Consider the following 27,880-nt stretch of genomic DNA (forward strand, 5'->3'; position numbering starts at 1 on the left):
GTAGTGACAGTTTCAAGAAACAGTAGATCTGCTGTCTTCATTTCTATTGAAATATCTCCCTGTTGTTCCCTTGTTGAATCAATAATTTTCATTAGGTTCTCGAAGCCGTCGTGGTTAAAATCAATAAAAAAAACAGCTAAAGGATGTTTGAGAAAGCTCTGTCTTCTTTGAGCCCACCATATATTACCCGCATTAAAGAGCGCAAAAAATTACCCTCTAATAAGATGGGTAGATTAATCTCTCTATTGCAAAACGCTTGTAATATTACTTTATTCCTTTTTTTCAAGAGCTTCGCAGATGGGAGCTTTTCGTATATTTTCGGAGCGAGACCTGCTTTTCGAACCCAATTGGTCAATTTATTTTATGAAGATAACGGAGCAATGAATCGTCTGTCTCCTTTGCATAATGTTTTTTATGTTTTTAGTTTACAGCCCTACGCCTTGCATGCTCGCGGTTCCTATCCGTTACTAAAATGCCACCACGTTTTCAATTGCTAGATATTTTCTATCGCTCTAAAAATGAGATACATCGGGTGAAATCAGCATGTTGTGGACTCAGAACGCGATGATTGGTGTATTACACTATGCAGTCCATCATGCTTTGCACGACTGTTATCTCTGCGGGTGCGGAAACCAATCACCAAAGCCTGTTTTGCACATTTTGAATCGGGCTAAATTTAACCCAAAGTGGCATATACCGGGGGCCTTTCCATCGGCACTTCAGTCACTCGCACATACCAGCCAATGTATTGGATCGTGCTCACGGCCGGGGGTCCGACGGAATGGGCCTCACACTGGTCATAGTTCAAGTTCTGCGCATCTTTGTCAAACTAAAAAGAAACGAGGCGCTATAAGCACGTAACAAGATTTCTCGATGGCGAGGTATAATTCGATAATAGTTATCATCTTATTGGTAACTGCGAATGGTGTGGCTTTAAAGGATAGGAGAGCCGTACCGTCGGCCTGTCGGGCCGTCCAGCCGTGTGTTTGTACTCGCCATTCGAGGGGTCTACGGGCGGACTGCAAGGGGAAAAGCTTGATCAGTGTTCCCCAAGGACTGCCGGCTTCTGTCTTCGTACTGTAAGTAACTGAAGGACCACCGTACCTGTTCATATAAATATGTTATGTGCAATGCACCCAATATCGCTTTGAATTAATACGAGTCTTTTAAGTGAAATAATCCCCCTGGACACAGTTATAAATAGTAGCTACTCGTTGATTGTTAATGGTTTATTTGTATTATAAACTCCTTGCCCCTTATCACCTAATGTCATGTTCTTAAACCATACCTGTTCCGCTAGTTTGCCTTTGTAAATTGTCTCTGTATATAACTTTTTTTTTATTTTCCCCTAAGCGCGCATTTGTCGCTCATTCCTCTTGGCTACAGGCTAATTGGTTTGCTAGTGTTACTTTTATCTTTATGTGATCGCATCACTTGGTCTATAGGCAGCTAAAGAGCGATCAGACTAGCGCAAAAACATGAGCTCTATAACACTACTAAAAGTGTTTTCATGATTGCTTTTTTTCTATCCGTCTGAAAATCCTCAATCAGTATGATTACACGCGCTTTCTATCAACAGATCTTCGGATAGATTGACGGAAACCTTGCTTGTGAAATTCGATTATGAATACATCCACGTCTAAAAGACTTATATTCTCTGATATTTCTCAAAATTGGTATCAAAGCTCATGTACTTAGTACACAAATCTCGCATAGCGCTACCCCTAGCGGATGCCAAAAGTCCGAGCGGCTAACTGTTTCGAACTTGCTAGAATCCCTTGTGACGCGCATTGATCTTGCGTTTATCAAGATTGTCGTTTACCGTGGAAGAGCGCACATCACTGACCTCACATTTTACACACAATGGGAACTCATATCTATTTTATTTTTTTATATCTGGGAAAACAAGAAATCTAACGATGAGATGTCTGCGCATTTTCTATTCGTTCTTTTCTAACTCGCTTTTAGGGGCCATCATAAAATTTAACTAATTGACGATCTTTAAATTAAAAAAATATTCGCAATTTTTATGTGTAAAACAGACTTAGAAACTCGTGCTACAATGTTTGCTGAGCTAGAGTCCAAATATAATACTTGATTTTAGAGACCGGAAAAACGAAGCTCGCGAAATATTGCAAAAATATTGCCGACTATGAGGTCGACAGAACAATTGACAAATTACCAAAAAAAAATGTTGGTAAAGACGTTAAAAATTTTCAGCCACTTTGTCTATTTTCAGCCCTATTAAGGAGATGGTTTCGTTATTATTCTTTGCCGTTTTTATTGGAACTTATTTTTTTTAGCCTGAAAGAAATAATTATTTTTTGCTATTATATGAAGGACCAAAAAGCTTGTGCTTTACATCTTAAATTGGATTATTGTTAATGAACTCTTTTATGTTATTCTTTTTCTTCACCTGTTTTTGCCCCCGCTATCCAGTTTAGTGCTCCTCAATATATTTTATTTGGTGCGGGTCTCGCTCAACTTTACACCGGATTGTTGTTCTATATTAGGCAGATAGATGGGAGATAAATGCGAGTATATTGCGTCCAGCCTATATAACTTGTTTGGATTCACCACCACTATTGTCTACAAGTCAAATTTGTGTTAAATGAGATTTCGACTGAATCAAAGCTTTCAAAATAAAGATCAAAAAGAGTGAAAACACTCGATACCAGCCTTGAACATAAAGCTTATTCTATAAAAAATAACATAACGTTATCTGCATATACATTGCATGCATCTAGAGCGCTCTTTTAAACGAGAAAGACATTGTCGCCTTCTCTAAGTGGGGCTCTACTCAATGACTCAAGGAAGTAGTCGAAGCAGCCTGTATTGAACGCCCGAATTATGAAGATACGAGTCGTGAACGTCGCACAACCCCGCAAGCACAATGGCAGCAGTCGAAATGCGTGTAGCGCAGGATCTAGCCCTAGAAGTCGTGATATTTGGCACGATTCCACTTCCTAAACAGAATTTACGCCGAATCGACTAAAAGTCGAAGCTGATGTGTATTTAAAATATAAGTGTTGAAACAAGAAACTGTTAAACTCCACGTTTTTCTATTTCGTTATCGCATTTTCTGATAGCCTGTCTAACCAATTGTGACCGAACCTTATCCGGCACCAGCTCCACTTTCCCCCACCCCCTCATATCAAATACGACGTGTCCTTATTTTGCATTTCCGCCCTAACCAGTTGTTTCCTCTCTCTTTCTCTTTCAGTGATTTGAGCCAGAATAATATATCGTCGTTACCTGCGAGATCCTTTGCTAATTATTCACAACTACAACATCTGTAAGTATCACAGTGTACAAACTCTCAAAACTCTTAGCGAAACATCCTCATACTAACCCCTTTATCTGCTATTCCCTGATAACTAAGTGTTGTCGAGTGTCTGTCTTTGCATTTATTGGTGTTAGGAGAAGCTAAGGTTTGGTAGATATTTTTATCACGGTTATTGTATTCAGATTAGAAGGTAAATCTAAGAGCATCGTATGTGAGTCTAGAGCAGGAAGTCTTCCAAGTGCTCGCCTCTTTTTTCCCGGAAGTACGTTATTGGTTATCAGTTCATATTGTGTTTCTCTTCCAGTTTTTTCCCCTCATACACTTGCTTTAACGCCTGCAAACATCTATCAGCCATTATCTACTAGGGCGGATTCATTTACGATGGTTATATATTTTTTGGAAATGCTTTTATAGTTTCCAACGTCTTGCATGCCCTAGTATACTTGGTGTTTCGTGTAAGCAACACTGCAAGCAATTACCAATATTGTATACTACTTGTATACCACTTGTTTCTTTTTGTTTCTTTATAAATCCGGTCTGTTAAGGCTTTTCGGGATTAATTGATTCAACTTCTTGACTAATTGATTCTCTACTGCGATGAAGGCTAGTCTTTATAGGGGAATTTATGTAAAGATCGATTTTTGTTTTAGTCAGCCGTGCTTAATGGATTATCGTGTACACGAAAATCTTCAATTTTCTTCTTCAAAGTAAAGGATAAAGCTATTTAATATGTTGGAATTACTGGTTTGTTGCTCTTGGGGAATTGGTATGCTCAGAGGCACTGTGTGGAAAGGAGCTCAACTGGGAAATGCATTATGGTACGGATAAACTAGTTTCTCTATTTTCTTTTTGTGAGTGTATACACCGCACACTCGGTTACCAAAGAGTTTCTTTGATTTCGAGAAGCACACAACATTCTATAATTAGACCCAATGGCACTGAAACTTTCGTTGAAAGCAAAATAGATTATTATTAACCTTGTGATCTTTACTAGTAATCATATCGAACAGCTAGCGATTAAAAACTTACATTAACTTGAGATGGATTAAGCAGACAATGCACCTCAAGGAAAAAGCTTATAATGACTTTGTGCTACCATCCAATCCCGAATAGCTATCACCCAATCGTTAATACCCGGGGCTCCCCAGATATGGGCAAATGTTTCTACGCTGAGAATTTTTTTCCTCCCCCCCCCCCCATAATACCCCTACCCCAGAATTGTTTCCTCCCCCAAAAATTGTCACCCTCTACCCATAATATTACCCCTCCCCCCAGAATTGTTTCCCTCTCCAGAACTCTACCCTAGAATTGTTCCTCTTTCCACAGAATTGTTCCCATCCCCCAGAATTGTTTCCCTCTTCCCAGAATTATTCCCCTCCCCAATAATTGTTTCTCTTTTCTCAGAATTGTTGCTTTTTTTCCAGAATTGTTCCCATCCCACTGAACTGTTCCTCTCTTCCTAGCATTGTTCCCTACCCCCAGAATTCCCTTTCCTCTAGAATTTGTGACTGTTCTATGAGTCTGAAAACCAAGCGATTCAACTTGTTTAGCCAACTATAACAGATGCCTTTTCAAGATATTATATGATGGACAGTAAACTGGTAGATTAACGCAGACGATCTCTTCACTTCATATATGTGCGATAATCTGCTTGTACTGTAGGGTGACTGCATGATTACAATCTTTCCCACTGTTGCGCCTTCTCTATAGAGTCTCATTTTATCGAAGATACTGATAAATTTTTTTTTTAATTTAGTTTTTATACTTACTTTTATTTGCATTTAAAATCAGTGTATAGAATTGACAAAACGAAATTTCTGCGGCATAGTGAAAAGCGTATCGCGGGCTCAGTCCTGCCGTGGTTTCCACTTGTAGAAAAGATGTTTGTTATAACTGTGGTGAATTTAGAGTCACCATACATATAAACATATCTACAAGAAATGTCAGCAAAAAAAACGTAGCCTTCATTTTTTTTTTTCTCTCAATGTTCATCACATGATGGCTCCAGTAGTCATGACTACTGAATGGTGATAAAAATATTTAAATTGTTGTCGTGTTTTAAACTCATTTTCTTTGGCTGTTGATGCTCAACATCTTTCAAGCCCATGTTGAACAATTTCGACCTTTCTAATGAAAAAACGCGCAACGGGTAAACGACACCGTTCTCGATGACAAGTTGGATACGTGATGAAATTTCGAAATAACCATCCAAAACGTTTTATACTTTATTTATCATCTTCATCCTCATCTATCGAAAATAGCTTTTCCAAACCCCACACTTTGTATTTATCTAGGATAACAAAATGTAGTCTGGTAGAGAATCTTCAATGGGTTCACGTCTTGTTGTTACCCGGAGACAAGGCCCGGATATTTTGCGGCTCGACAGGCGACCGCTCTCCTTTTATTCACTACTTAACGCACATTTCTCGTCACCGCACTGTTTATCTCGCACCGAAACATTGCGTGTTGCGCGTATTTTTAGCATTTGTGGGACGTGACCGGCTTCTCTTATAATATAAACACTCCATCCTCTTAAACCAGAAGCAATCCGCAAATCGGAAATCCTAGGCTAATTACCTTTCCAATGCGATAATATGTTCTCACGAAATGCCTTCTTTTAAAATATCCAGCCTTCGTGTAAAAGAATGGACCCCAAAGACGGGTGAACTGTTGCCATGTTGTTATTGGTAGTCAAACCGTTAAACATTGTGCCCTACCTTTTAGGGTAACTTTTTCTTGTAGGTGCGAACTCGATCGATTCATTTACCTTTTTTCCTACGGATTACATGGATGCCAACTAGTACGAATTGAACTTGAATTCGTACTTATAATACTATTAAACTCATAGATTTCACATCATGAGACTGACCGCCCTCTGTTACACATAATCAGAGAAGTTTTATTTTCAAACAGACGCCTCGTAGTATTTTCTTAAAACCTGCATCCACTGCTAACTTGAACCGTTTTCTCTCCCGAGTTATCGGGTGTACCGTGTTGCTCGGATGTTCATAGGGTGGCGTCGAGTGATCCCCCCACCATACCAACCAAACCAAAGGCTATCTGTACTTGATAACGGCTTAACACAGTTGATAAGCTCCCGGCGAGTAGACAACCTGGCGACGTGCGCAAACCGTCGTGTTTTGTTGCGGCCAGCGTTCCATTGCCGAATATTATGGCCGCATGTTTTAACAAGGAATTTGCTCAAGATACTCAATTTTTTAAACACTTTTACAAGTCATTTTATTTTGAAAAGAAATATTTCTTGATTTTTACTCGTTTGGTGTGCATTTCGATTAATTGTTTATTTCCTTTGCTTTTTCTTTTTTGTTAATGTCCATATGATGATTGCATTTTTTATGTATTTTTTGAACGCACGTGCTGATAGAGAATAACCAGCTACAATGTACTCGGCCAATGTAGCTCCCAAGCGATATAATTATGATGATTGTAGATAATACATTGTTTATATTTTCCATGCTTCTTTGGATTTGTTACTCTGACGGACAGTAGAAATAGTTCTTTTTCTGCTTTTTCGCTTCTTGTGCTGCTGACCGTGTGCAGGCGCAGGTTCTATTTTTGGGCATCTCACCGTGGGGATCGTGCCGCTGACAGATTGCATTGAGCGCGTTTCGGGTGTAGCTAATGTGGTGAGTGCTCTACGTGAGATCTCACATCTAGAAATAGAACAAGCTGCTTAGCCTTTACAAAAAGCCACAAAGAAAATAAAGCAAGAAACTCTCAGTCAAACGCACACATGAAGAAAGATCTGACATATTCAAATTGCACTATTTTTTGGGATAATTTGTTCATGTTGGAAAGTCCTGGGATGCGCGTGTAGCACTACCCAATTAGCTTATACGGTGCAGTGAACAATTTTGCAAGATATAAACTGCTGTTGCAATTGATGTTACAGCCAAAGATATCTATGCACTATGAAAAATATTCAATGTATCAAATATCCAAAGCGTTTTCGCGTTTAATGAAGACCGCCAAGGTTTATATTTAAGCATTTTCAAAATAGAGGTTTGACCCCTAATTTCACACCCAAGTCGACTATTGAGAGGTCACAAACCCCATAAACCGGGAATGACATAAATGCGCTAATCAGAATTCTTGGGGATTTCTGTTGCGTTAACTAATGGTTTTTTATATAGCAATGGCTTTTCCGGTTGTATTGATGAAGCTCGCTGTATTTTTAGCCTCGTTTTGTTATCATTTTCTATTTATCTGGATGGGTGGAAGACTCGGTGCCGACTCTCGTTGTAACAGGAGAAGAAACATCGCACGCACGTAAATACGGAAAGATGTAAATTTGCGCAGCCAAATTTGACACAAGCAATTTTTTTTATTCTTGCAAATTTACAAAGCTCAATAGTTTTTAGAGTCGCCTAAATATACAAAAGATAAAATAATAGAAGATATAAATTCTATGGAATATAATAAGGACTTTGTACTAGCGAAAATGACAACTACACAATGTATTCTGGGAAGGGTGTGTGGTCGCCTTAATCGCTCATGGGGAGGGGGGGGGGAGGAGGAACTCAATGAAATCTATTCGAAATAAGGGCGCTAATAATCCTTAGAATAGAGGTTGCTTATTGGTGATAAATGCTTAAATTTTCTGGCATCTGGAAAATTTGGGATGCTAAGTTGCTCTTGTAGCTTTCTATTAAACTGGTTTCCCAAATCAGCCGAAGCGCCACATGTAAACTAATTAAAGATATTAAAGTGATAATGTGGTAAAATATACATTTTTATACAATTCTTGCTTGGCATTCAAGGTTTTTGTTTGCTAACTAATGGACTGGCATCCATTCAACACGACACGACATCAAATCGACTGCCATCCATTCCACACGACAAGACATCAAATCGTTAATGGACATTAGAATAAAATGGTGTTCTCTTGTGTTCGGAGGATGTTGCCATATAAGGGCAAGGTGTTGATAAGCTTTTTGACCATATAAGGGCAGGCTTTGTGGCTCTGCTACTAACTCTATTGAATCTATTTTACTGTAGGCGCCTTGTGGAGCCTGATCGCGTTCTCACACGAATGAGCTGGAAATCGAGCCTAGTTTAAGTGTAGACGGGGTGCTTTTAAATTTTGGTGAAATTATATGTTTATTTCTTTCAGATATTTACAAAGCAACAGAATAAGAAAAATCCACAAAGATGCCTTTGTCAACCTCAGACGACTAAAATCTTTGTAAGTATCGAAGTTTTCTTCTTCTATGTACTTCACCTTTTTCTTCCTTTTCATCATCATCATCATCACCATCATCATCATCATCATCATCGTCGTTGTCGTCGTCGTCGTCGTCACCACCACCACCATCATCATAATCATCATACTTATGACCTTCAATCTTTATCTTCATGTGATTTTTTTTGTGTTACAGAGATCTAAAAGAAAACAGTTTATCTGAATGGCCTGAGTTAAGTCAAACTCTGCCAGAGCTACAGTCACTGTAAGTACTACCCATAATCCCTCATGCATGCACTACCACGTGACGTGTATCAATCACATGATCAGCTAACGCTAATCCAGCATAATATGCACTTACCTAACGATCACACGACTCACGCATGAACCCAAGCATGTACCCTTAAGATGGCTTTTCAATATATAGCGGCAGTAAAAGAGTTTTTAAGCTGTGGACCGCTATCTAGTTTTTCTGGTACCTGTGTAAATAAGATATGGTGCCATTTATCTCTTTCTTATCATAGCAAAATCCTAAAATATTTACCATCTGTTTGTTTAATTTGTGACTGTTTTCCTAATATCGGTCAAACTTGAGAACAAAGAAATTGAGACTGCCTATCCTGTGCTTCTGTTGGCATGCCATGTTTTCTGCATGTTCTGCATGTTTCTTTGTCCCAGTGTCCTTTTACTTGTCTCCGCGTGTCCCTTGTACCCTCTTCTATCAAAAGCCGCATGCAGCTATTGTAAGATATCCCTGTATGTCAGCTTGTCTCTGTTAGATGTCTTGTTTCTCTGCATCTTACTTGTTTAGTTTTTTGCCCTTTATGTGCTTTATGTTTTGACTCTTTCCGCTTCGTAATTTAGGTATTTGTCAAACAACAAGCTAAGCAGAATTCAGCACAAGCATTTCGGAGCAATATCCAATGTGTTATTCGTGTAAGTTTCATTCTCTTTACGTTATCGAAATTCATACGTAACCACAACCTTACGACTTTACCATTCTTGTACATGCAACGTTTAACTTCAAATTGCCAACATTTTCAATTTAATCACTGTTGGATTTTTTTTTGAAGCATTACAATTTTCTTGAAGCATTACAATTTTGTTAAAACATGTCTCCTTTTTGTAGCAAAGGGTTATTGCGAATTGTAATCGGTAGAAGCGATAAAAATCACTCGGTGATACTATTTTGCCGTAAACAAGGTGTATGTTTTTCCGACTGTGCATGAGCCAACCCACCAACCAACCAACCAACCAACCAACCAACCAACCAACCAACCAACCAACCAACCAACCAACCAACCAACCAACCAACAAACAAACAAACAAACAAATAGTCAATGACGCAAGTAAATAACTAATAAACACTTTTACACTTTTAGACAAAAGGCGTTCGTACCCCTTTCAATCCCCACTCTCGCACTGAACTCCCTCTATCTCCCATTGTCATTCGCACCTTCTTTCTTATCCGGTATTAACATTGAAATTCAGAATGATCAGGCCTTGACAGATTCCCGTCCTCACACCTTTAACTCCCCTTGGTAGAGAAAGGTTGAGCAAGTCTCCCTTGATAGATATATTTCCCACCATAGCTTTAACTAGACGCCCTAAGGTACATGGCTTGTTTTGTTATTTGCTCAACATTTAAGACTCTATGTGGCCCCCTGTAGAAGGCCACTGGAAAGATTAAATCTATCGTCTGTCTTTGGTATTTGGAACCCAACAAGCCAAGGAACTGTTGGTCATAAACTCCAAGCAACATCGGGATCAACAATCAATCTTTAGAAATACATTTTTTCCTTATTGTTGCACTCTCTTCAGATTTCTAGACTACAATGATCTTACCGTTGTACCAGATGGACTGAAAGCCCTGTCCAGACTACAGCACTTGTAAGTATGAGAACTCAAAGCTTTGTCCAAACTACAGCACTTGTAAGTATGAAAACTCAAAGCTTTGTCCAGATTATAGCACTTGAAAGTGTGAGCACTCAAAGCTCTGTCCGGACTACAGCACCAGTTAGTGTGAGCGCTCGAAACTCTGTCCAGATTATAGCACCTGTAAGTATGAGAACTCAAAGCTCTGTCCGGACTACATCACTCGTTAGTATGATAACTCCAAGCTCTGTCCAGATTAAAGCATCAGTAAGTGAGAGAACTTAAAACTTGGTGCAGACTACATCATGTGTAGTGTTACCAGACTGTACTCATATCGCGTCAATCATCTAATTGTCAATTTTTGTTTCAGAAATTTGAACTTTAACAGAATATCAAAAGTCCCTCGAAATGCATTCAACAAGCTTCGTCTTCTTGTAGAGTTGTAAGTCAAATTTGGGGCATGATACAATTGCTTATGTGTTACTCTGTCATTTAATCCAAAGTCCTTTTGAAAAATTTATGTTCTGTTATGATGAGTACACAGTTTTCCAAGTAATTATTTAAAAAAAGTTTTTAAAAATCCCTAGGATATTCATCGATGGGGAAACACTTTTTTTTGGCGGATATTATACACGCCTCATACACCCCTATCTTCGCGCCGTTTACATCGTTCTGTACCCCTATCTACGTGTCGTTTACATTGTTCTGCACCCCTATCTACGTGTCGTTTACATTGTTCTGCACCCCTATCTACGCGCCGTTTACATTGTTCTGCACACCTATCTTCGCGCCGTTGACATTGTTCTGCACCCCTATCTACGCGCCGTTTACATTGTTCTGCACCCCTATCTACGTGTCGTTTACATTGTTCTGCACCCCTATCTACGTGTCGTTTACATCGTTCTGCACTCCTATCTACGCGCCGTTTACATTGTTCTGCACCCATATCTACATGTCGTTTACATTGTTCTGCACCCCTATCTACGTGTCGTTTACATCGTTCTGCACCCCTATCGACGTGTCGTTTACATCGTTCTGCACCCCTATCTACGTGTCGTTTACATCGTTCTGCATCCCTATCTACGTGTCGTTTACATCGTTCTGCACCCCTATCTACGTGTCGTTTACATCATTCTGCACCCCTATCTACGTGTCGTTTACATCGTTTTGCATCCCTATCTACGTGTCGTTTACATCGTTCTGCACCCCTATCTACGTGTCGTTTACATCGTTCTGCATCCCTATCTACGTGTCGTTTACATCGTTCTGCACCCCTATCTACGTGTCGTTTACATCATTCTGCACCCCTATCTACGTGTCGTTAACATTGTTCTGCACCCCTATCTACGTGTCGTTTACATTGTTCTGTACCCCTATCTATGTGTCGTTTACATTGTTCTGCACCCCTATCTACGTGTCGTTTACATTGTTCTGCACCCCTATCTACGTGCCGTTTACATTGTTCTGTACCCCTATCTACGTGTCGTTTACATCATTCTGCACCCCTATCTACGTGTCGTTTACATCATTCTGCACCCCTATCTACGTGTCGTTTACATCGTTCTGCACCCCTATCTACGCGCCGTTTACATCGTTCTGCACCCCTATCTACGTGTCGTTTACATTGTTCTGTACCCCTATCTATGTGTCGTTTACATTGTTCTGCACCCCTATCTACGTGTCGTTTACATTGTTCTGCATCCCTATCTACGTGCCGTTTACATTGTTCTGTACCCCTATCTACGTGTCGTTTACATCGTTCTGCACCCCTATCTACGTGTCGTTTACATCGTTCTGCACCCCTATCTACGCGCCGTTTACATTGTTCTGCACCCCTATCTACGTGTCGTTTACATTGTTCTGCACCCCTATCTACGCGCCGTTTACATTGTTCTGCACCCCTATCTACGCGCCGTTTACATTGTTCTGCACCCCTATCTACGCGCCGTTTACATTGTTCTGAACCCCTATCTACGTGTCGTTTACATTGTTCTGCACCCCTATCTACGTGTCGTTTACATCGTTCTGCACCCCTAGCTAAGCGCCGTTTACATCGTTCTGCACCCCTATCTACGTGTCGTTTACACCGTTCTGCACCCCTATCTACGCGCCGTTTACATCGTTCTGCACCCCTATCTACGCGCCGTTTACATTGTTCTGCACCCCTATCTACGCGCCGTTTACATTGTTCTGAACCCCTATCTACGTGTCGTTTACATTGTTCTGCACCCCTATCTACGTGTCGTTTACATCGTTCTGCACCCCTAGCTAAGCGTCGTTTACATCGTTCTGCACCCCTATCTACGTGTCGTTTACATTGTTCTGCACCCCTATCTACGCGCCGTTTACATCGTTCTGCACCCCTATCTACGCGCCGTTTACATTGTTCTGCACCCCTATCTACGCGCCGTTTACATTGTTCTGCACCCCTATCTACGCGCCGTTTACATCGTTCTGCACCCCTATCTACGCGCCGTTTACATTGTTCTGCACCCCTATCTACGTGTCGTTTACATCGTTCTGCACCCCTATCTACGTGTCGTTTACATCGTTCTGCACCCCTCCCTATCTACGTGTCGTTTACATTGTTCTGCACCCCTATCTACGTGTCGTTTACATCGTTCTGCACCCCTCCCTATCTACGTGTCGTTTACATTGTTCTGCACCCCTATCTACGTGTCGTTTACATCGTTCTGCACCCCTCCCTATCTACGTGTCGTTTACATCGTTCTGCATCCCTATCTACGTGTCGTTTACATCGTTCTGTACCCCTATCTACGCGCCGTTTACATTGTTCTGCACACCTATCTACGCGCCGTTTACATTGTTCTGCACCCCTATCTACGCGCCGTTTACATTGTTCTGCACCCCTATCTACGTGTCGTTTACATCGTTCTGCACCCCTATCTACGTGTCGTTTACATTGTTCTGCACCCCTATCTACGTGTCGTTTACATCGTTCTGCACCCCTATCTACGTGTCGTTTACATCGTTCTGCACCCCTATCTACGCGCCGTTTACATTGTTCTGCACCCCTATTTACGTGTCGTTAACATTGTTCTGCACCCCTATCTACGCGCCGTTTACATCGTTCTGCACCCCTATCTACGTGTCGTTTACATCGTTCTGCACCCCTATCTACGTGTCGTTAACATTGTTCTGCACCCCTATCTACGCGCCGTTTACATCGTTCTGTACCCCTATCTACGTGTCGTTTACATCGTTCTGCACCCCTATCTACGTGTCGTTTACATCGTTCTGCACCCCTATCTACGCGCCGTTTACATCGTTCTGCACCCCTATCTACGTGTCGTTTACATCGTTCTGCACCCCTAGCTACGTGCCGTTAACATTGTTCTGCACCCCTATCTACGCGCCGTTTACATTGTTCTGCACCCCTATCTACGTGTCGTTTACATCGTTCTGCACCCCTATCTACGCGCCGTTTACATTGTTCTGCACACCTATCTACGTGTCGTTTACATTGTTCTGCACCCCTATCTACGTGTCGTTTACATTGTTCTGCACCCCTATCTACGTGTCGTTTACATTGTTCTGCACCCCTATCTACGTGTCGTTTACATCGTTCTGCACCCCTATCTACGTGTCGTTTACATCGTTCTGCACCCCTAGCTAAGCGCCGTTTACATTGTTCTGCACACCTATCTACGTGTCGTTTACATTGTTCTGCACCCCTATCTACGTGTCGTTTACATCGTTCTGCACCCCTATCTACGCGCCGTTTACATTGTTCTGCACCCCTATCTACGCGCCGTTTACATTGTTCTGAACCCCTATCTACGTGTCGTTTACATTGTTCTGCACCCCTATCTACGTGTCGTTTACATCGTTCTGCACCCCTAGCTAAGCGCCGTTTACATCGTTCTGCACCCCTATCTACGTGTCGTTTACACCGTTCTGCACCCCTATCTACGCGCCGTTTACATCGTTCTGCACCCCTATCTACGCGCCGTTTACATTGTTCTGCACCCCTATCTACGCGCCGTTTACATTGTTCTGAACCCCTATCTACGTGTCGTTTACATTGTTCTGCACCCCTATCTACGTGTCGTTTACATCGTTCTGCACCCCTAGCTAAGCGTCGTTTACATCGTTCTGCACCCCTATCTACGTGTCGTTTACATTGTTCTGCACCCCTATCTACGCGCCGTTTACATCGTTCTGCACCCCTATCTACGCGCCGTTTACATTGTTCTGCACCCCTATCTACGCGCCGTTTACATTGTTCTGCACCCCTATCTACGCGCCGTTTACATCGTTCTGCACCCCTATCTACGCGCCGTTTACATTGTTCTGCACCCCTATCTACGTGTCGTTTACATCGTTCTGCACCCCTATCTACGTGTCGTTTACATCGTTCTGCACCCCTCCCTATCTACGTGTCGTTTACATTGTTCTGCACCCCTATCTACGTGTCGTTTACATCGTTCTGCACCCCTCCCTATCTACGTGTCGTTTACATTGTTCTGCACCCCTATCTACGTGTCGTTTACATCGTTCTGCACCCCTCCCTATCTACGTGTCGTTTACATCGTTCTGCATCCCTATCTACGTGTCGTTTACATCGTTCTGTACCCCTATCTACGCGCCGTTTACATTGTTCTGCACACCTATCTACGCGCCGTTTACATTGTTCTGCACCCCTATCTACGTGCCGTTTACATTGTTCTGCACCCCTATCTACGTGTCGTTTACATCGTTCTGCACCCCTATCTACGTGTCGTTTACATTGTTCTGCACCCCTATCTACGCGCCGTTTACATCGTTCTGCACCCCTATCTACGTGTCGTTTACATCGTTCTGCACCCCTATCTACGTGTCGTTAACATTGTTCTGCACCCCTATCTACGCGCCGTTTACATCGTTCTGTACCCCTATCTACGTGTCGTTTACATCGTTCTGCACCCCTATCTACGTGTCGTTTACATCGTTCTTCACCCCTATCTACGCGCCGTTTACATCGTTCTGCACCCCTATCTACGTGTCGTTTACATCGTTCTGCACCCCTAGCTACGTGCCGTTAACATTGTTCTGCACCCCTATCTACGCGCCGTTTACATTGTTCTGCACCCCTATCTACGTGTCGTTTACATCGTTCTGCACCCCTATCTACGCGCCGTTTACATCGTTCTGCACCCCTATCTACATGTCGTTTACATTGTTCTGCACCCCTATCTACGCGCCGTTTACATTGTTCTGCACCCCTATCTAAGCGCCGTTTACATCGTTCTGCACCCCTATCTACGTGTCGTTTACATTGTTCTGCACCCCTATCTACATGTCGTTTACATCGTTCTGCACCCCTATCTACGCGCCGTTTACATTGTTCTGCACCCCTATCTAAGCGCCGTTTACATCGTTCTGCACCCCTATCTACGTGTCGTTTACATTGTTCTGCACCCCTATCTACATGTCGTTTACATCGTTCTGCACCCCTATCTACATGTCGTTTACATTGTTCTGCACCCCTATCTACATGTCGTTTACATCGTTCTGCACCCCTATCTACGTGTCGTTTACATCGTTCTGCACCCCTATCTACATGTCGTTTACATCGTTCTTCACCCCTATCTACGTGTCGTTTACATCGTTCTGCACCCCTATCTACGTGTCGTTTACATCGTTCTGCACCCCTATCTACATGTCGTTTACATCGTTCTTCACCCCTATCTACGTGTCGTTTACATCGTTCTGCATCCCTATCTACGTGTCGTTTACATCGTTCTGCACCCCTATCTACATGTCGTTTACATTGTTCTGCACCCCTATCTACGCGCCGTTTACATTGTTCTGCACCCCTATCTAAGCGCCGTTTACATCGTTCTGCACCCCTATCTACGTGTCGTTTACATTGTTCTGCACCCCTATCTACGTGTCGTTTAAATCGTTCTGCACCCCTATCTACATGTCGTTTACATTGTTCTGCACCCCTATCTACGCGCCGTTTACATTGTTCTGCACCCCTATCTAAGCGCCGTTTACATCGTTCTGCACCCCTATCTACGTGTCGTTTACATTGTTCTGCACCCCTATCTACGTGTCGTTTACATCGTTCTGCACCCCTATCTACGTGTCGTTTACATTGTTCTGCACCCCTATCTACGTGTCGTTTACATTGTTCTGCACCCCTATCTACGTGTCGTTTACATTGTTCTGCACCCCTATCTACATGTCGTTTACATCGTTCTGCACCCCTATCTACATGTCGTTTACATTGTTCTGCACCTCTATCTACGCGCCGTTTACATTGTTCTGCACCCCTATCTAAGCGCCGTTTACATCGTTCTGCACCCCTATCTACGTGTCGTTTACATTGTTCTGCACCCCTATCTACGTGTCGTTTACATTGTTCTGCACCCCTATCTACGCGCCGTTTACATTGTTCTGCACCCCTATCTACGTGTCGTTTACATCGTTCTGCACCCCTATCTACGCGCCGTTTACATTGTTCTGCACCCCTATCTACGTGTCGTTTACATCGTTCTGCACCCCTATCTACATGTCGTTTACATCGTTCTGCATCCCTATCTACGTGTCGTTTACATCGTTCTGCACCCCTATCTACGTGTCGTTTACATCGTTCTGCACCCCTATCTACGTGTCGTTTACATGGTTCTGCACCCCTATCTACGTGTCGTTTACATCGTTCTGCACCCCTATCTACGCGCCGTTTACATTGTTCTGCACCCCTATCTACGTGTCGTTTACATCGTTCTGCACCCCTATCTACGCGCCGTTTACATTGTTCTGCACCCCTATCTACGTGCCGTTTACATTGTTCTGCACCCCTATCTACGCGCCGTTTACATCGTTCTGCACCCCTATCTACGTGTCGTTTACATCGTTCTGCACCCCTATCTACGCGCCGTTTACATCGTTCTGCACCCCTATCTACATGTCGTTTACATCGTTCTGCACCCCTATCTACATGTCGTTTACATTGTTCTGCACCCCTATCTACGCGCCGTTTACATTGTTCTGCACCCCTATCTAAGCGCCGTTTACATCGTTCTGCACCCCTATCTACGTGTCGTTTACATCGTTCTGCACCCCTATCTACGTGTCGTTTACATCGTTCTGCACCCCTATCTACGTGTCGTTTAAATCGTTCTGCACCCCTATCTACATGGCGTTTACATCGTTCTGCACCCCTATCTACGTGTCGTTTACATCGTTCTGCACCCCTATCTACGTGTCGTTTACATTGTTCTGCACCCCTATCTACGTGTCGTTTACATTGTTCTGCACCCCTATCTACGCGCCGTTTACATCGTTCTGCACCCCTATCTACGTGTCGTTTACATCGTTCTGCACCCCTATCTACGTGTCGTTTACATTGTTCTGCACCCCTCCCTATCTACGTGTCGTTTACATTGTTCTGCACCCCTATCTACGTGTCGTTTACATCGTTCTGCACCCCTATCTACGTGTCGTTTACATCGTTCTGCACCCCTATCTACGCGCCGTTTACATTGTTCTGCACCCCTATCTACGTGTCGTTTACATCGTTCTGTACCCCTATCTACGTGTCGTTTACATCGTTCTGCACCCCTATCTACATGTCGTTTACATCGTTCTGCACCCCTAGGTACGCGCCGTTTACATCGTTCTGCACCCCTATCTACGCGCCGTTTACATTGTTCTTCACCCCTATCTACGTGTCGTTTACATTGTTCTGCACCCCTATCTACGTGTCGTTTACATCGTTCTGCACCCCTATCTACGTGTCGTTTACATTGTTCTGCACCCCTATCTACGCGCCGTTTACATTGTTCTGCACCCCTATCTACGCGCCGTTTACATTGTTCTGCACCCCTATCTACGCGCCGTTTACATCGTTCTGCACCCCTATCTACGCGCCGTTTACATCGTTCTGCACCCCTATCTACGCGCCGTTTACATTGTTCTGCACCCCTATCTACGCGCCGTTTACATCGTTCTGCACCCCTATCTACGCGCCGTTTACATTGTTCTGCACCCCTATCTACGTGTCGTTTACATTGTTCTGCACCCCTATCTACGTGCCGTTTACATTGTTCTGCACCCCTATCTACGTGTCGTTCACATTGTTCTGCACCCCTATCTACGCGCCGTTTACATCGTTCTGCACCCCTATCTACGCGCCGTTTACATCGTTCTGCACCCCTATCTACGTGTCGTTTACATCGTTCTGCACCCCTATCTACGTGTCGTTTACATTGTTCTGCACCCCTATCTACGTGTCGTTTACATCGTTCTGCACCCCTCCCTATCTACGTGTCGTTTACATTGTTCTGCACCCCTATCTACGTGTCGTTTACATCGTTCTGCATCCCTATCTACGTGTCGTTTACATCGTTCTGTACCCCTATCTACGCGCCGTTTACATTGTTCTGCACACCTATCTACGCGCCGTTTACATTGTTCTGCACCCCTATCTACGTGTCGTTTACATTGTTCTGCACCCCTATCTACGTGTCGTTTACATCGTTCTGCACCCCTATCTACGTGTCGTTAACATTGTTCTGCACCCCTATCTACGCGCCGTTTACATCGTTCTGCACCCCTATCTACGTGTCGTTTACATCGTTCTGCACCCCTATCTACGCGCCGTTTACATCGTTCTGCACCCCTATCTACGTGTCGTTTACATTGTTCTGCACCCCTATCTACGTGTCGTTAACATTGTTCTGCACCCCTATCTTCGCGCCGTTTACATCGTTCTGTACCCCTATCTACGTGTCGTTTACATTGTTCTGCACCCCTATCTACGTGTCGTTTACATCGTTCTGCACCCCTATCTACGTGTCGTTTACATCGTTCTGCACCCCTATCTACGCGCCGTTTACATTGTTCTGCACCCGTATCTACGTGTCGTTTACATTGTTCTGCACCCCTAGGTACGCGCCGTTTACATCGTTCTGTACCCCTATCTACGTGTCGTTTACATCGTTCTGCACCCCTATCTACATGTCGTTTACATCGTTCTGCACCCCTAGCTACGTGCCGTTAACATTGTTCTGCACCCGCCGTTTATATTGTTCTTCTTGGAGTCGTTGAGCCAGATAAATGAGCAAATGTTTGAGCTAACATCCTCCAAATGATTTGATAGGAAAATCGCGTCCAATGCAATGGTGCAAATCGAGGAAGATGCCTTCGCCGGTCTTCACTATCTGGTTCAGCTGTAAGTCTGGTTAAAGAACCCTTGTCAGCCACATCTTCGTCATTGTTTTCATCCTAAATTGGAAGACAAATTCTTTGGAGAAATTTCTAAATATCCATTTAAACACAATGTTTAATACGTTGCCAATTTCTATCTTAAACATTGCAATATATTTTCCGAATCAGTCGTTGGAAATGGATGCTTTTTCACACTTGGTATGTCGCTTAAATGCCAAAAGCGTGGCTGGCAGAGCTACTATGATTAATTTAAATAGAGGAATGTAAAAAGAATTGGTGTTGATATAAGTAGCATTCCCTCACCGCCTTTCTGGAAAGAAAATAGAAGATTGTAAGCGACTCAACACGGCTTGTTATCAACTAATTCAAAATAATTGAACTCATTCTTAGTAATTTGCCAGTATGCTTATACTAGTCCACTTAGTCCACATAACAATTGTGTAAATCCAAAGGGAACTTAGCATAAGGGAGCTTGTAGCGAAGACATCTCCGGACAAGGTTGGGGCACGGCTGGAGCTATCTTGTTTTAACAGCTTTGCATCATTTTACAGGAATCTTCGCGGTAACAAACTGAAGTCAATACCAACATCAGCCATTAACGATCTGATGAGACTTCAACAGCTGTAAGTATACCAGCAAAAACATTTCAAATTAAACCAGATAAAAGCGACTGGATATCAGTTTCTTAAAACCACCCGTTTTGAATCAATTCAGTTCAGGAATACATGACAGATATTTGATGAAAGAAGTGGTGTGCATTCCGCGCCATTCGTTAAATCGTCGGGGAAGACTCGTTACTATCCGAAAGCAACTCTGAGCTTGTGAATCGACTCCATTTTCTCTCCCAACTTTAGTCCCGTAGCACGGGGAGAGGGATGTCTTTTTATACTTTCTTGGTACTTTCAAACTGCCTCTGTTCTCTTCTTATTTGGCCCTCAATTGTTTGTCATGTCCGAATACCCCTTCCCCCTCATACATTCCGAACTGTGGCTCTGCAACATTGTTAAAAGCAGGCACGTTATGTTATCCGCAGTGAGCTCGACGGGAATCCAATTCGAGTCATCAAAGACCACGCGTTCAAGGGCCTCTCTCGCCTGACTGAGATGTGAGTTCAATACCCAATGGAGAATTTCAGTTTTGTAGTAATGACCTAAGGTTTACCGTGAAACTTAAATGTTAACCTTGCATTCCTAGAGCCCTTGGATGGGAAAAACTTGAAGAGGTTTACCACAATGCGTTTACAGAACTTCCGCTACTTCGACGACTGTAAGTATTGGCGGCTACTGGTCTCAAAAGTGTTGGTTCAACTAGTGTGACGTGTGATTTCGTAGGCTATGGAACCCTATGCAAGTGAGATATTCGTTTCAGTAGAAATCAGAATCCTTTTGAATCACGGTGAATATCCATCATCATCCCACAATGAAAAGTGCTAAATCATATTTCTAACATATGAAAAAATGCATATTTTTCAGAACGGTAAGAGCTTTACATTTCCATAACAATAAAACAACATCAATGTCAAGTCGGACAAACGGACTTAAATAAACCTTTAAAATTATATACTATTTTCATTAATCTCTGAACATTTTTTAAAAATTTCAGACCTCTTGGAAATGTCAAATTAAAGCATTTTCCCAATCTAACGGGTACTCACTCCTTGCAAATACTGTAAGTACCATCTAGGAACATGTATATATTTTCTTTATTAAAATAAAGGCTTTTAAATTAAAACTTTTGATTTTACAGGACACTAGAATCAAACTACATTGAATATCTACCTAGAAATTTCTGCGGCATGTTTCCGAAGCTGTACGATTTGTGAGTACTAGTCTTATATTTTCATTATTATTATAATATTATACCTATTTTACCTGGTATATTTTTATACCTGTTCCCAAGTAAAAGTATTACTCTTTGTTTTGTAGTAACGCCAACATGAACAAGATTAAACGCATACCAGACATGTCGGGCTGCAAGTCGATGGAGCTTTTGTGAGTAAAAACTTCGTCTGTGGTTCGATCTATGCCAGCGACCATATAGCCGTAGAAGGCCTCGAATTATTTGGGGGGGGGGAGGGGAGGGGAACTTGATAAAAAAAAAACATTAAGGAAACATTGTGGAGGAGGGCGGGGCATAGTCACGCCCCAACTGTTCATTTCCTGCTACGGCCTGCTATGGACCTGGTGACACAATCCCCACAGCGCAGAGTTGCTTTTCATATACACGATATTTCAGCTGGCTACCTGCAGGCTTCTAACTGCTGTCGACGTAGCAAACCGACGCCTGCAGACAGGATAGAGGCTGTCCAGTGGTTTTCTTTCTACGTTTTCGTCAGTATCATGGGCGTGGCACAATGGTGTCATTTTAATATCAAAGACATGCGTCTTTAGATCTGTAATTGGGATATTTAAGATGAAGTAGGATGACTGAGAAACATATTTTTTACTCTAAGTGCTAAAGTCCAAACTATTTTTTATACTAAAAAACCTACACTTAAACTCAGAGAGACTAAAGTTTACCGAACTGTATTTTATCAATAGCAAACACAGACTAGATGTGTTTTTGCGTGCAAGCGTTTACTTACTCGATAGACCGTAAAAAGTTTCACGTCGCGGTTTGGTGAAGAACGGTTGAAATCTGTCGGACAGGATTTTCATATGAAGCTTTGGAATTCATATTATTTTGTTTTTCATTTACCGTTGCTCCTTTTATTTTACAGGAAGCTGGTCCATAACCAGATATCATCCATTGGGTCTTCGTTGCAAGGAATGGCTCGACTCAAAGACCTGTAAGTAAGACAAAAAAAATCAATTTTTGTATTCACCTGTGATTATTATTTATCTGTTTTTATGGAAGAAAAAACTGTTTTTGCTTTTTCACGAGGACCTTTCATATTAGAACCTTGTGAGTTTTTTAACATGTTCTTAAAGTTTGGGGGTAGTAAGATCCATAATTTCTGTCTAGTCTCTTAAATTACCACGCTCTTACCCGAGGGTTGGTATTTTAGGGGAAAAAATGAAACCCTATCAAATGCCAAAGCCGTAGCAGGCCTAGAAATATCGGAGGGCACGATACAGAAACATTAAGATTTTGGGCACAGCCACGCCCCTACTGGTCATAATTTTTGAAAATATAGGGGGGGGGCATGTGCCCCCAGTGCCCCACCCCCTGTTAGGCCCTGAATGCCGCTGATTGGTAGTTGTTGCTGTCATAGCACCCTTGAGGGAAACCGCATCACTGAGGTTAACGACAACACGTTCAAGGGCGTAAAAAGTCTGGAGACACTGTGAGTAAAAGACTAACAGTCAAATAAAGGTCATCAAAGGATAAATAGTTTTCTTTCTTTTTTTATTAATTAATTTTTGTATCTCTATATTTAGTGATTTGGCGAAAAATCAAATCAAACATATTTCCAAGAATGCATTTTCTCACTTCGAGAGACTTCAGACATTGTAAGTATGAACAGTAGCTTCGTTAACAGAACAGGGTTACGATTCACTTTCTCTATAAAAAAGAACCAGATTTATACACCTCTGTTGATCTGGGTTCCCACTTGAGTAACACGCCTATTTCCTGCCGCTGAAAATGAATACAAATGATGTTTACATTTCAGTAACAACCTAAATAAACTTGAATCACTGTGAAATTTGATCTACTTCGATTTTTTGAAAAATATGAAATAAACGCGTTAAGCGCGTTGGATCCAGGATGAGAGGATGTCTCGCTTGAACAGAAAAGCTCATGCCACTTAAATATCGCAAGCTATCCGCCTTTTTTTCCCTTTCCCTGAGTCTTAAGTGAAAATTAATTAATTTTCATTGATTGAAATATCAAAAATTATTAAAATATTGAAAATACTGCGTTTTTAAACTCTGACTCCTGGCATCCCCTTGCGTGACAGGGACTTGAGTGAGAACCTCTTTGTCCGGCTGCCGTCGGCTGGTATGCAGCAGATCAGGCGCCTGTACCTGCGGGGGAACCGTCATCTCAAAGAGCTGTCGGTCCAGGACCTCCCTCGTGTACACACCGTGGTGGCAGCGTACCCGTACCACTGCTGCGGCTTCCGCAAGAAAGTCAACAACCGCAAGATAACAGGTGGGTCATAGTAAAGAAAGCTCACAGGGTGCACAGGTGAGGAGGAATTGTATAGGAGGGAGCACAGAGAAAAGGCTCACGCATAGGCTTTACACGAACGCACAAACATCGAGTTGAGATACGGCAAACACAAGAAGGACACTACCGGAGGCGGCCGAGGCGGAGGTGTCACGCAGGATTAGTCACACATGTAGTGAAGACATATTTAGCATCTAGAAATTATATACTGATCGGCTGTCAGCATATTGAAGTCCACGGGACAACTAAAAGCATTTTGTTTAGCTAACCTATCGCGTTTGACAGGGGAATCTAAAACGCTCGCATGGAAATTGCTTAGACAAGCAGTTCCTATTTTTAGTAGATTGACCTTTTGCTCGGAGAACTTATGGGCGTACCGCGTCCCTTTTCAAGTGGTACTGGAGAACAGAGTTTTGAGCATTTGTTTTAGTCCTGTATCCGTTAACAACATAAGCAAAGTTAAATCTGAGTTCACAAAGGGTTTATCCTAAGTAAGCTTCAGACCTAGCAGTCGATGAAATTAGGTTTAAGTACATTTTTAAGATTTTAAGTGCAAAAATGATTGGAATCTTGTCAATCATTATATTCATGTGTGTAGCTTGCCATGCGCACTAGCAGTGTAACAAATTAGTGTGTGACATTGGTAGTCGTAGCAATATTGTAAACATTACGTAAGTCACGGTAGCCCAAGGGTAACCGACTGGCACACCCACGTAGGAAGGTCGTCCCTTGTACACCCATTGGTTAAACCCTTATCCAAACAGTGCTAAAAGCCCTTCGGGATGTCAGTGTCAGTTATCCTAAAGGACATGCCGTCTTAGTAGCATATAAATATGGGTGCGTACCGAAGCCCCAACTCCCTTTAGACTCTTAAGAACTTGAAGAGACACCTGCAAGACTCTCTCCCACTAACACTTAAGACACAAAGGACTTGAAGAGACGCACATGTGAAAATACTTGTAGACACCAGATCTTGTAAAGACTTTGTAACAGCGAACAAGTAAAAAACCGGTACCTCCCCCAGCCAAGCGGGTCATAGTCGTTATGTCACAAGTGGTCAGAGAGAGTCATAGCCGCTTGTTACATGTGATTAGAGAACCCAAAAGTATAGCTGTTACAGAGGACTTACAAACTTATTGGTGGGACACGCACGCAAATACATACAGTTGGTACAGTAAAAAAGTAAAATTGCCCACGAGCATAAATGAAGTTCTGCATATGTTAATACTTGTCCCATTGACTAACCGCTACCCTGTCATGCTTTTCTCTCTAAGGTAATGGCGAGGCTGTGGTATCTGAGGGAGCATGGTACTGGACTAAAGAGCACGAATATCTTCGCTTAGACCGTCCAGGAAACAGTTCTTTGACTTTAGACGACGATGATCTCTCGGAGTTTGGTTCCGGCAAGGTTGACGCCGCTCTTGGCCTAGACACCGAGTTCTCCGGCAACGGGTCTGAGCCCGCAGTCTACAACTCCACCATTGTTGGGTCAGCAGATAGTATCCTTGGTGAGCTGGATGATTGGCAGCGCGAGGTGAATTGCACGCCTTTGCCAGATCCGTTTTTCCCGTGTGAGGATCTGATGGGGTCGTGGTTACTGCGCATGGGCGTTTGGATTGTGTTTATGCTTGCGTTACTCGGGAACGTCACGGTGATTATCGTGATTCTGGTCTCCAAGACCAAGATGGACGTGTCACGCTTCCTGATTGTAAATCTGGCCGTCGCGGATATGTGTATGGGGCTTTACCTTGGATTACTGGCCATCGTGGACGCGTCCACTATCGGCGACTTTCTCCACCATGGCGTCGAGTGGCAGCTGAGTACAGGTTGTAAGACTGCGGGTTTTCTTGCGCTTCTTTCCAGCGAGGCCTCGGTATTCACCCTAACAGTCATCACTATCGAGCGATTTATCGCTATAAGACATGCGCTGCACATCCACAAGAAGATGTCGTTGAGGAAGACGACCATAGTGATGGTGATTGGCTGGGGTCTGGCGCTTATCATTGCCACGCTTCCTCTCGCCAAGGTCAGTGACTACACGAAGGTCAGCGTGTGTTTGCCCTTCGAGATCGGAGAGATTGAATCCTTGACTTTTGTCACCTTTACCATGGTGCTCAACTGCGCGGCGTTTCTGGTCATATTCGGATGCTACGTGGGGATATACCTCCAAGTGCGTGGATCCAACGCGTGGAACACGAATGATACGCAGGTTGCGTTACGAATGTCACTGTTAGTAGTCACGGACCTCATGTGCTGGGCGCCCATCGCGTTTCTTGCGCTGACCGCGACGTTTGGTACAACCTTCGTCAGTCTGAACGAGGCCAAGGTCTTTACGGTATTCTGCTTTCCGCTGAACTCGTGCGCTAATCCGTTCTTGTATGCAATATTTACCTCGCAATTCAAGAAGGACTGTTTGACAATTTGCAGACGGGTTAAAAACTCCCCCGTGCCTCCTAAGATTCACATAACTTTATCGAAAAAGCGCTTTTCTGTCAGTGGCGCGGCACTCGAGAGAGGATCTAACGCGAGCGCACAGGTCCCATCACGTGACACGAACAGTGATGGACGCCTCCTGATGCTTCGTTTATCTAATGTTATTGTAAATAGGAGATTTTCACTTCCGCCGGAAGTGAGGCTAGGTACTGGGAATAAACTGAAGACGATTCCCCAGGAAAGTTCGCGCAGTTTGACCAACTCGCCGTCTTCGTGCTCGAACGCGAACTCTACGGAGCAAACTACGCTGAATCCCGAAAAACGTCGTATGATCATTGAAATGGAAACAGCTCTTTGACGAGGTGAACAGTAACTAATCTCCTTCTCGCGCTTGTTTTTCGGGTCCAAACATTTTGTTGCTTGTGTAATAGCACTAAAGCCCCGTGCAAACTGCGCCAGCACCTGCCAGCATTGCTGGCGAATTCTTGCTTGACTGACTACAAGACAAAGGAAATGTCAGAAAGTCCATTTACCATTTTGACATTTCCTTTGTCCTATAGTCAGTCAAGCAAGAATTCGCCAGCAATGCTGGCTGGTGCTGACGCAGTTTGCACGAGGCTTAAACTTCACATCTTGAGTGGTGTATCCAGGTCTCAAGGCCCTGTCAACCTTGAATTTCAGCTCTCAATTTTGACACATGTAAATATGATGTACATAACATTATCAATTTCCAAATGGGGAAGCAAACAGTATTTATTAGGAAATTGTGTATTATAGCAATTATGTAAAGACAAATTGTATTATTGCTGTTATATATATTTAAATATTAACAAACTGCAAGAAAATTTAAAGAGTCTCTCATTGTTTTCTTCCATTAGTACTCGTTTACCATTTGCTAAACAAGCAAAGCCTGTCCAAAGGTATTGTTTGATCTGACCAAAGATGTAATACATTTGACCCATTTTGTAATAAACTTAACACATTTTGTAATAAAATTAACCCAATTTGTTATAAACTCGACCTATTTTGTAATAAACCGAACTATTTCGTAATAAACCTGAACCATTTTGCAATAATCTCGACCCATTTAGTAATAATCTCGACCCATTTTGTAATAAACTCGACCCATTTTGTAGTAAACCCAGCCCATTTTGTAATAAACTCGACCCATTTTGTAGTAAACCCAGCCCATTTTGTAATAAATCTGAACCAATTTGTAATAAACTTGACACATTTTGTAATAAACTCGACCCATTTTGTTATAAACTTCACCCACTTTGTGATAAACTCGATCAATTTTGTAATAAACTGGACCCAATTTGTAATAGACTCGACCTCTTTTGTTATAATCTTCACGCCTTTTGTAATAAACTCGACCCAATTTGTAATAAACTCGACCCCTTTTGTAATAATCTTCACCGAATTTGTAATAAACTTGACCACATTTTGTAATAAAATTGATCCAATTTGTTATAAACTCGACCTATTTTGTAATAAACCGAACTATTTCGTAATAAACCTGAACCATTTTGCAATAATCTCGACCCATTTAGTAATAATCTCGACCCATTTTGTAATAAACTCGACCCATTTTGTAGAAAACCCAGCCCATTTTGTAATAAATCTGAACCAATTTGTAATAAACTTGACACATTTTGTAATAAATTATACCCATTTTGTTATAAACTTCACCCACTTTGTAATAAACTCGATCAATTTTGTAATAAACTGGACCCAATTTGTAATAGACTCGACCCATTTTGTAATAAACTCACCCATTTTGTAATAAA

General features: G+C 42.5%; 1 protein-coding gene across 2 annotated transcripts; it reads left to right on the top strand.

Annotated features, from left to right (window-relative positions):
- Window positions 1-306: 306 nt before the first annotated feature.
- On the top strand, window positions 307-26,941 carry LOC5515179 (lutropin-choriogonadotropic hormone receptor). Of its 2 annotated transcripts, XM_048729296.1 has the most exons (19): window positions 307-1,079; window positions 3,224-3,295; window positions 8,421-8,492; window positions 8,686-8,754; window positions 9,354-9,425; window positions 10,311-10,379; window positions 10,735-10,806; window positions 19,477-19,548; window positions 20,096-20,167; window positions 20,578-20,649; window positions 20,739-20,810; window positions 21,147-21,212; window positions 21,291-21,362; window positions 21,470-21,535; window positions 22,264-22,332; window positions 22,759-22,830; window positions 22,925-22,996; window positions 23,446-23,639; window positions 24,932-26,941. In XM_048729296.1, exons 1-19 carry the CDS (start codon window positions 874-876, stop codon window positions 26,446-26,448), a joined length of 3,048 nt encoding a protein of 1,015 aa, XP_048585253.1. In that variant the 5' UTR covers window positions 307-873; the 3' UTR covers window positions 26,449-26,941. The 2 variants fall into 2 exon arrangements, with proteins under 2 accessions (XP_048585253.1, XP_048585254.1); XM_048729297.1 differs by lacking the exon at window positions 9,354-9,425.
- The last annotated feature ends 939 nt before the right edge of the window (window positions 26,942-27,880 follow it).

Source organism: Nematostella vectensis, chromosome 6, assembly GCF_932526225.1.
Source record: "Nematostella vectensis chromosome 6, jaNemVect1.1, whole genome shotgun sequence".
Lineage (NCBI taxonomy): Eukaryota > Metazoa > Cnidaria > Anthozoa > Actiniaria > Edwardsiidae > Nematostella > Nematostella vectensis.

What these genes read in the sequence shown, in the direction of transcription:
- LOC5515179 (XM_048729296.1), top strand. Translation starts at nt 874, where the DNA reads ATGGCGAGGTATAATTCGATAATAGTTATCATCTTATTGGTAACTGCG. An exon ending in ATATCCAATGTGTTATTCGT is followed by an intron (nt 9,426 to 10,310) that starts GTAAGTTTCATT and finishes CACTCTCTTCAG; the next exon opens with ATTTCTAGACTACAATGATC. An exon ending in CTTCACTATCTGGTTCAGCT is followed by an intron (nt 19,549 to 20,095) that starts GTAAGTCTGGTT and finishes ATCATTTTACAG; the next exon opens with GAATCTTCGCGGTAACAAAC.